This window comes from Chlorocebus sabaeus, chromosome 8, assembly GCF_047675955.1.
Source record: "Chlorocebus sabaeus isolate Y175 chromosome 8, mChlSab1.0.hap1, whole genome shotgun sequence".
Lineage (NCBI taxonomy): Eukaryota > Metazoa > Chordata > Mammalia > Primates > Cercopithecidae > Chlorocebus > Chlorocebus sabaeus.
The window spans coordinates 18,806,352-18,821,593 of NC_132911.1; the positions used below are offsets into that span (position 1 = coordinate 18,806,352).

General features: G+C 44.8%; 1 protein-coding gene across 4 annotated transcripts in view; it reads left to right on the top strand.

The window, feature by feature from the left end:
• Window positions 1-4,449: 4,449 nt before the first annotated feature.
• SH2D4A (SH2 domain containing 4A) overlaps window positions 4,450-15,242 on the top strand; it is an 82,899-nt gene continuing 72,106 nt past the window's right edge. For 2 of the 4 annotated variants that reach the window (XM_007961795.3, XM_037983738.2), the window contains exons 1-2: window positions 4,450-4,636; window positions 10,126-10,510. In XM_007961795.3, the coding sequence (XP_007959986.2) occupies window positions 10,330-10,510 (181 nt within the window). In that variant the 5' untranslated portion in view covers window positions 4,450-4,636; window positions 10,126-10,329. Of the gene's footprint in view, window positions 4,637-4,783; window positions 4,893-10,125; window positions 10,511-15,242 lie in introns of those variants that run through there. The other 2 variants (XM_007961796.3, XM_037983737.2) reach the window with 1 other exon arrangement.

The window sequence follows — 15,242 nt, forward strand, 5'->3', positions numbered from 1 at the left end:
TACGTATGTTGGGCCTCCAATAATAAGCCAGACACTGTCATCTTATGCATCTCATTTCATTCCCATCCTATTAAATGACAGGCTGGGTTTGGTGGAAAGTCCATCTCAGACTAACTTTAGGAACTCACTCAAAGACCAGAACCAAGAAGATGACTAGCCTTATGTATGTTTCAGTAAAGTCCAGAAAGTGCCATTACTACTTTTTCAACATTTCTCAGAGCCAAATAACTTTATTTCCATATATTTCAGTGGCTCTCAACCTCGGCCACACATTAGTATCCCCTTGGATGCTTTGAAAAAAATGCTGATATCTGCACTCCATCCTCTCCCAATCAGATAACTCCTTGGAGGAGTGGACAAAGAGGCAAATGTTACAAAGAAAATCTCCCTGGATTATTTTAATATGTACTTGAGAACTGCTGTACTCATTTGCAGAAAATTCCTTATAAAACTAAAAGGGATTTTTGCACTTTTTGCAAAGATTTCATGTAAGAGAGAAGCTAGGAAATGAAAACCCATTTCTGAATCTGGTCCAAGAAAGAGATGAGATTTGATTTTATGAGTCTAGTAGACCTTCTCAAAACTGCCTGGGAAGATCCAAGGAACACCAGAATATTAGAAAAAGTTTGCTTCTGCTCCTTTCTCAGAGCTTTGACCCGTCAAAAAGCACTGGTTACCAAAGGCCACTGCAGATGTCCCATATCATTTGGATAGTGACTGTCCAATTTCACCTGTAAGTTTTAAGTCAGCAGTTCTCTGAGCCACGGGCTGCTTGTCACTGTATTACAGAAATGTAAGAAACTGCTGGGCATGGTGACTCACACCTGTAATCCCTGCACTTTGGGAGGCTGAGGTGGGCGGATCACGAGGTCAGGAGATCAAGACCAGCCTGACCAACATGGAGAAATCCCGTCCCTACCAAAAATACAAAAAAATTAGCCAGGCGTGGTGGCGGGCACCTGTAGTCCCAGCTACTCGGGAGACTGAGGCAGGAGAATCACTCGAATCCAGTAGGCGGAGGTTGCAGTGAGCCCAGATCGTGCCACCGCACTCCAGCCTGGTGACAGAGTGAGACTCCGTCTAAAATAAATAAATATATATACGAAACCAGAAATGTCTAATTAGCAACTCCGAGTGTGGATTTTAAAGAAAGAACTCCATAAAGGTAACTCTTGGAAAAACATTAAAAATTACAGTAATGTAATTGATTCAAAGATGAATGTAAAGACCAATAATTTATCTTGGTGTTTATGAAGATGAAGAAATAAAGGCCCATACAGAACCATACACAAATGAAAATAGTTCAAAATTAAATCTAACTGTTTACAGAGAGCTGAAAACACAGCAGACCCTCAATATATTTTTAATGATTGATGAACTGATTGAGATTTATTTTGAGATTTGATCAGTTTTTAGTGGAGTTTAAATGTTTTTGTATTTTTCTTTCATATGTACATTACATTCATTGCGGAACAAGTAAATACCTGCTTTAACAGTTAAAAAGTGGTTGAGGTTTCTGATGCTGATCATAAAATATGACAGGAAAAATATTCTATTTTATAAAGAAAACATATGAAGGTAATTTTCATTGTCTGTAGAAATTAAAGATTAATCTTTAACTTAGAAAAAGTGCAAAGTGGGTTATCCTGTCTTTCTGGCAACAATAGGGCTGGTAGTGTTACACAACTCCAGGGGGCGCCTTTCACATAGTGATATCCTGCTTGTTCTCTGCCCACCCATAGTTGTACAAGTGCCATGCTATGCCATTTTACTTGAGAGTCCTGGACAGCAGGGCTCCTAAGCAACATTCTAAAACGAAGGCCAAGGAACACATCCATTAAAATGTAGGCTATTTGTTTCATGGTATTCATTACTATGAATAAATGACAAATTAAAAATATTAGTAACCAATAAATAGATATTTAGCTTTTCTCTTTGAGTTCTGGCAGTGAACGCTGCACCAGGGCATTCCTAAACACATGTGTTGGTGCCACCATGTTCCATGTCTGTGAGTAGTGAGTGAGTAGTCAGCCCCTGTCAGTAGTCCTCCTCACATTCCTCCCTATGACACATCCTAGATTACGGAGGGGGGAAATGTTTTCTTCTGCGAGTACTGGCCCAAAGCGGGGGAAAAAGTAACTGAGGGTCCCACAAGTAATAGGCCACCCGATTCTTTTTAGAGCATTATAAAACATTCTTGGCTGGGTGCAGTGGCTCATGCATGTAACCCAGCATTTTGCGGGGGCCAAGGTGGGCAGATCACTTGAGGTAAGGAGTTCGAGATGAGCCTGGCCAACATGGTGAAATCTTGTCTCTACTGAAAAAAAAAAAAAAAAAAAAAAAAAAGCCAGGAGTGGTGGCAGGCACCTATAATCCTAGCTACTCAGGAGGCTGAGGCAGGAGAATCACTTAAACCCAGGAGGCGGAGGGTGCAGTGAGCCAAGATCACACCATGCACTCCAAGCCTGGGCAAAAAGAGTGAAACTCCATCTCAAAAACAAAAAATTCGTATTGTCTACTTTTGAAATTAAGGGAAAAACATCTACCTTTTCTCTTCCAGACCATGCCAATTAAAAGAGGAAATTCCAGGAGTCAGGAGAAAGGGAACAAAAAGAGAATGTGGTAGAGGTGAGGGGAGACCAAGTGAAGAGGATCCAGAAGAAACTATAGAAATAAGAGAAGAAGAGATCATGGCAAATACAGGAAAGAGGTATGAGACAAGAAGGATGGAAAGGGGCAGAGAGAAAAGGGAAGAGTCTGGATTCTGAGTTGACTGTGCTATTTGTGTACAGTGTGTGTTCCTTTGGGCTGTTAACATTCTTTCAAGATAGAAGCTCTAAGGTGTTTCCTTACCTAATCTCTGAAGTGGCATACCATCATCACTTCTTCTGCCAGGTTCTATTGGTCAAGCAAACCAACCTTTACAAAGTGGTGGGGAGCTATGCAAGGGTGTGAATACCAGGAAGACGGGATCCCTGGGAATGACTTGGAATGTAGATGGCATGGTGGGCAGAACCCATAGCCTAGGGTGAGATGGCAGGAACCTGGAATTATAGTACCTGAATGTGATATGAACTGATCTGAGCAAATGTGTTTGAACACTCACCACATGCCAAGAGCTGTTCTAATCCCTTTGCATGCGGTATCTCATTTACCCCTCTTAACAACTTACGGAGGCAGACACTCTATCCAGAGAAGAAATTGAGGTACAGAGGTTAGTAGCACAGTGACAGAGCTATTATAAGGAAGGACTTGTCAGGACCTGGAGAGAGACTGGGTATGAGAAAGGTAACTGGCTGTCACAGTGTCCTGTGGGATTTTTCCAGATAAACCACCCTGTGTAGTTAACTGATCCATCCATGCAGGGCTAGGATTCATTTCGACCTCGCCATTGTAGCTTTCCAGGGGCCAATCCCACTCCAGCCTAAAGCACCCCATGGGCTATCATTTAAACTGCAGTAGTAACTAAGCCTTAGACCAGAAATTCCTCCCTGATGGGATCCCTGGAATGGTTCCTAAATAGCTGGGTCTTGTTTCCTGACAATGCCGCCTGCCCCGAGGCTTGATGTGACTCTGCAAAGCTTCTGCAGGTTGGAAAGGCGGAGAATGACGTTTTATGTTTGAACCCAGCAGGTCAGGCTCCTGAAGAGGTCAGGTAGTCTGTGGAGAGGACTACCGGTGTTTACTGTTTATTACATCTCTCCCAACACATAAAATCTGGGGTTCACCAAAGCAGGCGGTTTCTTCCACATACTCCTTTAGGATGGAAAATGCCCTCCAGTGGAAATGCCTTTCCACTCTGCTTCTGCTGAATTTTCCTCCAAGATTTCCTCTAACTGTGGACTGCCAGCTCCTCCCTGATGTCTTCAGGCCCCAACCCAACCTGTTCTTGTTGCGATCCACAAGACTCCTTTCAGCATCTTAACTTTTTCCCCAGTTTTCTTTCATTTTCTCCCCGTCTGTGTTGACTGCGGTCTCCTTCCCAGTCTTTTCCGTCCTTCGTCTTGTCCTACAAAGCCACACCTGTACCGACAAGTGCCAGAGTTTGATCATTTACTTAATGTCAACAAAAGAAAAAAAGAAAAAAAAAGTTCTAGAGCCGCCTGGCCTGCGGCACCCAAGCCGAGTGAACAAGTGGGGCCCGCGCACCCTCCTACCCTCCACCTCGCATGGAACCCCGAGCTCTGAAACGTGGAAAGGCTCAGACCTGCTGATTTAATCTAAGTCCTGCAGCCCCCAAGAGATCATAGACTGCAGATTCCAGTCCCACGAACTGAGAGAGGAGAGGAGCAAGGCTACCCCGGACTACCGCAGCTCGGGGACAGCGCGCAGACCAGGCGGCCCGAGATGCGCAGGCCACGCAGCCTCGCCGACGATTGTCCCTGGAGAGCCTCCAGGCGCCCGGGTGGGGCAGCGATCGCGCCCCGCCAGTCACCCCGGCATGTGGGCGCGGCGGGGCGGCGCGGGCGGGCCGGCTGCAGGAGCTGTTTGGCGTCCCGGTCAGAGTATTTGCTCAGCCCGCCTGCGCAGCTTGGGACGCTTCTGCCTTTCCCTCCCTCCCTTCCCCGACGGCTTCTGGCAGCCAAGTGGATGTGGCGGGTGATCGCGCCACCCTGCCCAGGGGCGCCCAGCACTGGTAGGTGCTGGGGTTGGGAAGAGGCTTTGGCGAGAGTGTGCCTGAGGTGGGAGTAGGGGGAAGGGAATTTCCTCGGGGGTTGCAGGGGTGCATGGGAGGCGCAGGGGCCAGAGGGGGCGGGCGGAAGCCTCACCCCCGCCTCCAGCCCTTCGCGGCGCCCGGGGCGGGCTCAGGTGCGGGGTTGGGCGGCGAGAGCGGCTGCGGCGGGTATCCGGTGTCCGGTGTCCGGTGTCCGGTGACTGGAGCCGCTGGCTAGGTGAGCGGCTGTCCCCGGGGTCTGGGGGCTTGCAAGGGGTGGCGGGGGGGAACTTCGAGGGAGAGGGTCTGCCGGAGCTGAGGACCTTCGGGGAAGTTCTGGGATCCGGCGGGGACACGCGGCGCGTGCTTCCACCCGCGGGGAGTGCAGGCCCCGGGAGGGTCCGGTCTGGCCTGGAGTTTCCAGACTCCTAGCAGGAGCACGTCCTCGACCTGCGCCTGGAGATCTTCCAAGAGGGAAGTCCCGGGAAACAGTGGCAGCCGGCGCAGCACCCCGGCAGCGCGTTCCCCGCGCGCCGGCACCCAGGGGCGCCCCCAAGTGGGGTCAGGGCGCGCGCGGAGGCCCGTGCAGCGCCGCCTGCCAGGGGCTGCAGCGGCGGGGCTGGCCCAGACCCAGACCGGGTGCCCAGTGGGCTCAACCAAGCGGCGCCCCTGCCCGCTCCTGGACTCGGGGATTACGCGGGCACCGGAAGGAGCTACAGTTTGTAGGTTTTCTGAGTTGTCTTTCCCTTCCCAGGGAGCTTAGAGAAACAGCAAGCGTGGCACCTCCCCCAGTCAAACAGATGCTCCTCATCGCCCAAAAGGCTTTTATTTGATTGCTGGTTTAATAGCAACAACGACTTGAGTACCATTATTTTAAAATAGTGAATAAATAAGTGGAAAGCATACAGGGGCATAGATTTGGCATAGGAGTGGAATTTTCTATGTATACTAAGTCTGTGTGTACAGTAACCTCAAATTTCTGAAGAATAGTATATATTTACAAAACTTGCCAAATTGCTGTCATCTCTGGTAATTTGTTTCATCCTCAAAAACAGCTCTTTTGCTGGTAGATGAATAAGATAAAGTTTGAATAAGAGAACAAAGCTCGACCACAGAGCTGGCTGTTTTAAAAGAATTAGAATTCAAGCTGTATTGTTAATGTTATAGTTACACTGTCCATACCACAATACTTTTATTTATTTTTAATTTTATTAGGTAAGTGCAAAAGTAGTTGTGGTTTTTATGGCAAAAACCGCATTTATTTATTTATTTAGGCCATAAAAAACACAATAACTTTTGCACCGACCTAATGTTTTTCATTTTTGAGGCAGGGTCTCCTTCTATCACCCAGGCTGTAGTGCAGTGGTGCGATCATGGCCCACTGCAGCCTCAAACTCTCCAGCTCAAATGATCCTTCCACCTCAGCCTCCCAGGTAGGTGGGACTACAGGTGTGGGCCACCACACCTGGCTAATTTTTATATTTTGTGTAGAGATGGAGTTTTGCCATGTTGCCCAAGCTGGTCTCGAACTCCTGAGCTCAAGCAATCCACCCACATTCACCTCCCAAAGTGTTGGGATTACGTTTTGAACCACTGTGCCTGGCCTACTATTTTTATGATTTAGGCTGTATCTTAGGCCTTTTAAATTTTTTATTTTGTTTAGGTATCAGAGTTATCCAAAAGACAGTTGTATTGTAGAACAGTGTGAAGGTGTGAGAATCAGGTCAAATCTATGGTATTATGGAAAACAACAGATTCTCTGATCCTTTAGCAATTGGTATTCAGAATAAATCGCAGGTGTGGGCTTGCTTCTTATCATTTCCCTCTTTTAAGAAAGGTGCTGTGTTAGCTGAGCTATTCCTTTGTTGGATCTTGAATAACTGGAGGTTTGCTGCCCTTGATATAGTATGGGAAAGTCCTCAGCGTTTGAATCCATATCAGCAATGATTATTTGTTCTCGTCAGGGAACGAAAGTGGGAAAACCCTGGTTAGTTAATTTCCTCATTTCTATTTCTTCTACCGTGGTTCCACCAGTCTCCTTCACTTCACAGTAGATTATGTCACATACCGACGCATTAGGAGTCACAGACTGAACCCGCCCTCATTTCACAGATGAGGAAACTGAGTCCCGAGGAGGCGAGGTGACAGCCACACTGCTCATTAGAGGTGGAGCTGGGAGTTGAGGCTGGAGTGCCTCTGGGTGTCTTGGGTGCACTACGCTGAGCTTGAGTTGGAGTCTGAGAAAGCCTTGGGGTGGGGGTTAGGGGATGGGAGTTGGGGGTGAGGGGACAGGTGATTTACACCAGTACCATTCAGCAGCCGCAGAATGGTCACATCTTCAACGACCTGACCACAGATAGTTGTTGGCTGGGCCTCCCAAGTATTCTGGGAGGCGCAAGGAAGCCAGTGTCTTTCCTTCAAGATGAACTAGTTAATTTTAATGTTAGAAATCCACGTTTGCTATAAAAAGCAAAACAAAACAACATAAAAATGGAAACAATATGAGCATTTCATCACAGAGGTGCCGTGAACCTCCTTGCACATGTGAGAGGCTGTGCTGTTTGCACTGTTCTTAGTGTGTGTTTGGAAGGGGAAATTGTGGAGACGAAGTGGATGACTAAGTGCAAGGGGAAATGGAGGGGACTAGGTGTCTGGTGAATACGTGGGTAAACAATGTCCACACCTGGGCCAGTGTGGCAGTCGGTGCTTTTCTGTCCTTCCTGGCTGGGGTGTGTTCACCTGGCGTCCCCTAAGCTTAGCCACAGTGGACCAGGAGGAGGCTTCTGCCCTGTGTCAAGCACCATCAGTTCAGGAATGGAATTTGCTGGCTTCCATTCTGAAATTTCATACATGGCACCACATCCTGCTGTTCTGATTCTGGGCACACAAACAAACTCACAAAAAGGCCTCTGTGCTGTGGATTACAGTGAAGCTGACTTAGAGCTGGACTGCCCGGCTCTGCCGCTTACCAGCTGCTGACCTGTGCTCTGTCTTCCTAATCTGTGAAATGAGCATAGTGATGGGCTGGACTCGAAGGGTTATTATGAAGATTAAGCGAGTTAACACAGGTAAAGTGCTTAATTAAGATGGTGCCTGGTACGAGAAGTGTTAGCTGTGTTATCAGGAATATGCAGGGCGGGGGAGATAGTAGGAATGTGACTTTGGCGCTTTAAGGGTTTTAGATTTTAGGCTCTACCCACGCCTTGAATAGGACTCACCGCACTGAAAATGGGGAACAGAGCAGAAGTCTCAACCCTAACTGAACTGTTCATTTTCTGCCATGTGTGATTTCTGCGAAAGCCAACCACAGAACATAAAGACATTTACTGGAATGTCAAGGAGTCATTCCGTGTCGTTTCTTACCACTTTATCTTGGAGCTTGTGGATTTCATTGGCTCCACCCTTTCAGAAGCTGCTAGAAACAAACAGTCAAGAAATCATTACAAGACATCCATTTTTTTGACTGTTCAACCCTTTAAGGGTATCTCCATGCAAAATACAAAGTTAGCAAGGGGACCTGGGAGTGGGCGTGATGTTACTTTTAGTCCTTTAAAAGTTTTCTCTTAATATTTGGTTCCGTTTGAATTCTGGTAGTTGAATGCTGCGGAGATGATAGGTTGCAGTCAGTAGGGATAGGTGTAGTTTCATCTAGGGCCTGGCTTCGCAATGAACCGTCAGCGAATCTGAGTGCTGCGTATGCACACCACTCTGTAGTAGCCTAGCTATTGAGCGTGCTCGTCTCAAAAGACAGATGTACGTCAAGGAACAACTTTACAAGGAAGAGGAGGAAGACAGGAAGCTGAAGGAGGCCCCAAGGTGGTGAGAGGATTACAAATCTAGCTGTATCAATGACAAGGTAAACAAAGAGAAACCAACACTACGATGGCCATAATATAGCTAAGTGACTTGTCTAAAGTTTAAGAGTGTTCGAACATAGTATGGAGAAACGAGATATTTGAGAGCACATGGCAAGGTGGTAAGATTATTGAGGTGTTACTGTAAACAACAAATTATTGGTCAATTTCTTATTTTTTCTTTTTTTTTTTTTTTTGAGATGGAGTCTGTCACTGTCACCCAGGCTGGAATGCAGTGGCGCGATCTTGGCTCACTGCAATCTCCGCCTCCCGGGTTCAAGCGATCTCCTGTCTCACCCTCCTGAGTAACTGGGATTACAGGCGCCCACCACCACGCCTGGCTAATTTCTGTATTTTTTGTTTTTTTTAGTAGAGGTGGGGTTTTACTATGTTGGTCAGACTGGTCTCGAACTCCTGACCTCGTGATCCACCCACCTCGGCCTCCTAAAGTGCTGGGATTACAGGCGTGAGCCACCATGCCTAGTCTGTTGGTCAATTTCTTAGGACACATGTGATTCTGAAAAGTTGTAGTAAGTTTTTTTTCTTACATCTTACTACATCGAATCCAAAGTCTTGTTTTCCAGAATAGAAATATTTACATAGTTTCCTTCTGATTACAAAAGTATGATGGTTTATGAGACTTAGAAATTGTTTAAAAATAGAAAAAGTATGACAGTGTGGTAATATTTTTAAGCCAACCAAATAGAAATGTGGAAAGTAGAATGAAACCTCAGTGGGATTTCCAACCCCAGGAGAACCTCTAGGAGGCCACTGTGCACGCTCGATTTATGGTTTCTCTTTCAAGGAGCCATGCAGTAAACTCATATAAATCAAGGATCCTTTGTTATGAACCTAATGACCTCTTCATCCCGCTAGTTTATCTGGTCTGTCCATTTAGATTTTATTAAACTAGGTTATCTAGTAAAAGCACACCTAAAACTCGGTGACCTTCCAGAATGTAGACGGATGTTCTCTCTTGCACCTGCCCTGATTTTCATGGCTCTAGTAGGTTGCCTGGAAATTACATTATCCTTTTGTGAAGAGGAAAGTACATAATTATGTTTATTTAATGCTACTTTTTAGGGAAATTGCAGAAATTGCATGGTGGTCTAGTTTTTATTTCTTCCTTTTTCTTCCTTGAACGTGGCTCTATTTTGGTTTGGTTTGGGGTGAGTTACTCTGTGACATCTCAAAAATGGTATTTTCTTTTGAAATAGGTACTTTGCAGAGAACCTTTTAATTTCTTCCTGTGACCTTTTTTTTTTCCTTTCTTTTTTCAGCCACACAGTTGGTGGTTTGTTAGGCTCTGGGGTAATAATGTGTTTGCTTAGTTGGGAGCAGGACAAACCTCTGTGAACTTTTTTTGTTTCCCTGAGATTGACCTGTATAAAGTTAGGGTTTGTTTTCTTTTTTTTGACAAAGTATCTTTAGAAATTATAGGATAGAAGTTACACAAACTCTTAACAAAGTGTGCCTCAGGTTTTCTTTTTCTGTTTTCTCCCTGAAATGAAAAGTGATACTGTATTTCCTCCTGGCTTTTTTTTTTTTTTAACCCGTCCTAGCCAGTGTCCACACATTTTAACACGCCACCTGAATGCGGGCTCTTTCTCTCTGTAGGTTCAGTGAACAGCATTTTGGACCGGACATTTGGTGCCAGGTCTCAGGAGCCAGTTTGCTGAATTATTGCCCCAGTCAGCCGGGATTGTGAGCTGTTCGGGAAGTTTTGTGGACACGCCCAAGTGCCAGCACAGGTGGAGGGACACCAGGAGGCCAGTTTCAGGAACTTTTGCCACAGGTACAAAAGACTCCAGAACTGCAAAGATGCTGAAACAGATACTGTCGGAGATGTACATAGATCCTGATCTACTGGCGGAGCTCAGTGAAGAACAGAAACAGATCCTGTTCTTCAAGATGAGAGAGGAACAGATCCGACGATGGAAAGAAAGAGAAGCAGCTATGGAAAGAAAGGAGTCCCTGCCAGTGAAACCCAGACCAAAGAAAGGTAAACTTAGCCACGTTTCTTTTGTGAACGTGTTGGTAGAATAACTCCTGGCTGGCTTTGACAATTTCAAACTAATCACAAGCAAAGCAGGTGCAAGTTCCAGTTTGGTAGATGAATCCTAAATGTTATTGAGAATCCAGTAGTGCAGTGTATCTGTTTGAAGTCTACACACACACACAGCATTCACCATGGAGTTGCATAACTGTGAGGAAATCTCTTACTTGAAATAAGACTAAACTGAAGCTGTAGTAAAAAGTCGCCTATGGGGTTTGATTTGAGGGGTATTAAGAAAGGTTTCTATCTCCTTTATTGTTACTGATTCCTCATATTCTACTACCAGAACACAAAGTTCTTATATCAATATATTTATAGCAATTGTGTTTACATTTCTTAGACCTCAGAGATTTTTCTTTGAGATATCTTTTTAGGGAACACCCTCTCTTAAAATGTAAGGAACTGCTGTAAGGAAAAAAATCATAATACTATCTTTTTTGTGTGTGAATGAGTTTTTCAGATGTAAACTTTTCCTCATTACCAAAGGAGTCTCTGGTAGTTTGAGAGGGTTCTTTTGAGACCATGGGGGAGGAAATCTTTGTACATTAAGACTTAAAACAGATAAGGTACAGTGGCTCATGCCTGTTATTGCAGTACTTAGGGTGGCCGAGGTGGCAGGATCACTTGAGCCCAGGAGTTCTGACCATCCTAGGCAATATAGTGAGACTTTGTCTCTAGGAAAAATAAAAAATTAGCTGGGCATGGTGGTACATGCCTATAGTCCCAACTACTTGGGAGGCTGAGGTTGGATAATTGCTTGAGCTCAGGAGGTCGAGGCCATACTGAACTGAAATCACACCTCTGGGCTCCACCCTGGGTGACAGAGTGAGACTGTGTCTCAAAAAAAAAAAAAAAAAAAAAAAATACTTAAAGCATATACACATATAGACACAGAAAAACACACATTGTCCACCCCGCTCACCGCATTCTCACTAACCCCTACATCCCGCCCTGCTGTTCACATGCCAAATCTGTTGTGGGTGAATACCGAAGTTGTGAAAACACAGCACACTTTTCAAGGTCACTTGCAGAGGCATCCAAGACCAATCTTTTTTCATGTTTCATTAAACCAGGCAAATAAAACTTTTTAAATTCACATATGGTTTCAAAGATTGAGAAAATGAATCTCATTTGCATGCCTGGTATATACCCAGGTTCAAAAAGGAAGTCAGTGTAATGTCCTTTACTTTTTCCTGTCTTTTATTAAAACTTTTTTCCAATGATGCCTTTATTGTGACAAGAAAATAAACATAAATGTATCATTTCCTCTTGTTATGATCAATACAACTATTTATGAAACACCTCCTGTTTCAGACACTGTGTGAAGCACGTTTATGTACGTAGTACCTAACCTTCACAAAACTTCTGCAAAGTCAATATTGACAGTCCTGTTTTATAGATGATGAAACTTCGAGAAGTTCGTTTTTGTTTGTTTGTTTGAGATGGAGTCTCACTCTGTCGCCCTGGCTAGAGTGCAGTGGGATAGTCTTGGCTCAATGCAACCTCCGTCTCCTAGGTTCAAGCAGTTCTCTTGCCTCAGCCTCCCGAGTAGCTGGGATTACAGGCATGTCCTACCACACCCAGCTAATTTTTGTATTTTTGGTAGAGATGGGGTTTCACCATGTTGGCCAGGCAGGTCTTTAACTCCAGACCTCAAACGATCCACCCCCCTGGGCCTCCCAAAGTGCTGGGATTACAGGCCTGAGCCACTGTGCCTGGCCATGAAACTTAGGTAAGTTGAGTAATATATGCAAGGTTACACCACTAATAGATGCCCAGTTCTGTTGGAGTTTACATTACTCTGCACTATCCAAAATATAACTTTTCCTCCAACAAATAACATGGCCAAACTGAAACATAACTCTTTTGTCTTTCTGAACTGGTTTATGCACCTTCTTGGATTCTCTAGTCAGAGTATTTCAGATATAATTGGGTCTCTTCTGGGCACCATGATTTTTGTGAACATAACATATATTAGTGTGATGGGGTGACCTTGGGGACTGGCAGCCAAAGGGTTCTTGCCACTAGAGTCAATGACTCAGACTCTGTTAGACTTTGGGTTTCTCATGTTTGCTGAATTGGTCTCCTTGTGATGACTTAAAATAATCATTTCAGTTTCTTTGTTTAAATTTCTCAATTGTAGAGTTTTGAATCTACCTCTCAGAAACCCTATATTAATTTTGTTAGTCAAATGATCATGAGAAAAGTATGTTAATAATCGCAGTGAAAGTTCTATCAATATTTCATGTCAAAGGTGTATTACCCCCTTAAATTGAAAACTTGGAAAAATATATTTTGCATTAAATTAGTTCCTCTTCTGACTACAGAAAAGGAAAAAGTTTCTCCCACTTCCCCTAAAATCACATCACTTCTCTTTCATCTTGCGCTGTCTTTGAACGTAAAGCCATAGACCGTCCAAAGCAATGCTGTCATGGTGCTTATCTGTGCTGCAGACCTGCTAAGCCTGTGACCCTTGTGGGTTGAGAGGTCACTTGTGCATCTGTTCCCTGAAGGCTTGTGTTCCCTGCCTCCCTTCTTCTGCCTTTCTGGCTGTACTGGGCTAAGTGCTGCTTTTCCTTAGCAGTTCTTAGCCACACGGTGGTTTTGAAGGTTGTTCATTTCATTAAAAGCATCATATGCCACCCCTGTCATTCCTTGACACCCTCTACCTTATCACTTAGAAGTTCTTTCATTGCCATCTGGTCATTTTTCACTATAAATACACAGACCCCTGTGCTTAGTGTTTAGGGATCCTTACTAAAATGGTTGTGTATTGTGCATCACAGGAACTTGTCTATATTCTTTTTTTTTTTTTTTTTTAAAGACGGAGTCTCGCTCTGTCACCCAGGCTGCAGTGCAGTGGTGCGAGATTTCAACTCACTGCAACCTCTGCCTCCCGGATTCTAAGCGATTCTCCTGCCTCAGCCTCCTGAGTGACTTGCTAGGATTATAAGCACCTGCTACCACGCCCAGCTAATTTTTGTATTTTTAGTAGAGACAGGGTTTCACCATGTTGGCCAACCTGATCTCAAACTCCTGACCTCAAGTGATCCACCCACCTCCGCCTCCCAAAATGCTGGGATTACAGGCAGGAGCCACCGCGCCCAGCTTGTCTACTTTTTAGTAATCTGAAGACTGAAGTAGAAGGGGCTGAAAAACTCTCAGCAAGTGAATTTAACTTAGTTCTATATGAGAAGATCACTTCTGATTTCTGTAGTGGGAGAATGTGATACTTAGGGAGAGAACTATGGACCAACTCCGCTTGCTGGGGTAGCTAGAGGTCTACAGCCGCACCGTCCAGTGCAGTCACTACCAGCCACATGTGGCTCTTGATCATAGGAAATGAGGCTAGTCTGGATTGAGGTGTGCTATACGTGTGAACTACCAGATTTCACAGATTTGGTAGAAGGAAAAGAAAATGCCACATTAATAATTGTATATTCCTTATATATGGAATAGATAATATTTTGTATATCTTGGGTAAAGTAAAATATTTAAATTAATTTCATCTGTTCCTTTTGATTTTTTTTTTTTGAGACAAGAGTCTCTTGCTCTGTCGCCCAGGTTGGAGCACAGAGACACAGTCTCAGCTCACTGCAACCTCTGCCTCCTGAATTCTAGCGATTCTCTTTTCTCAGCCTCCTGAGTACCTGGAATTACAGGTGTGCACCACCATGCCCAGCTAATTTGTGTATTATGAGTAGAGATGGGGTTTCACCATGTTGGCTAGGCTGGTCTCAAACTCCTGACTTCAGGTGATCCACCTGCCTCGGCCTCCCGAACTGCTGGGATTACACGTGTGAGCCACTGCATCCGGCCTCCTTTTGATTTTTTTCTAATGTGGCTACTAGAAAAGTGATAGTTATGGATATGGTACACATTTCTACAGCGCTATAATGGTAGCATCAGTCAGCATTCAATACGCTTAACTGGGTATCAGTCTCTGAGCATTGAGCTTAAGGATATTATCTCATTAAATAATCACAGCCACGCCTGAAGTGTGTGTTGCTATTCACATTTCACAGATGAGGAAAGTCAAGCTCAGGGACATTCATTAACTTGGCCAGGGCAAACAGTAAGTGACAGAGCTAGAATAGATCCTGGATCTGATTCTCCCAAAGCCTGCACTGTTAACAAATCAACTACACGTAGAGCTTAACTGGAGCTTAATGACAGTGACTTTTGTCTGAAGGTGACTTCACTGGAGCTTAATGATGGTGACTTTTATCTGAAGGTGCCTTGCACACATCTAAAACATGCTCGCTTCGGGAATCTGCCACAGAGCCTTCTTCTTGGGTGATTTTATTGGGTAACACAAAGAGAAGACACCTTCACTTAGCAGCGTGTTTCCCAGCACTTGTTTCATGGGGTCTATGTCAAGTTGATGGAAACCTAATGCGATGGGCTGGGATCTGGTTGCTGTGCATGGTGCCGAACCGGCTCCTCTGTGTGCCCTTGAAACAGACTTGGATTCATACAGCTTTGTTTGCTGTGTTCTCATTGTTCCCAAGGGGCAGATCCTTTATGCAAAGTCTTCCCTCCATTTTTGTGAAATAATGTTAAAGCCTTGGTTCGTGCCATTGACAGTGTCTGCCTCCCTGCCTTTCCCTCTTGAACTCACTGCTTGCAGTAGGGCTGGCAGTGCAGGGGTGTCAGCTGCCGGATTCCGTCCTTATCT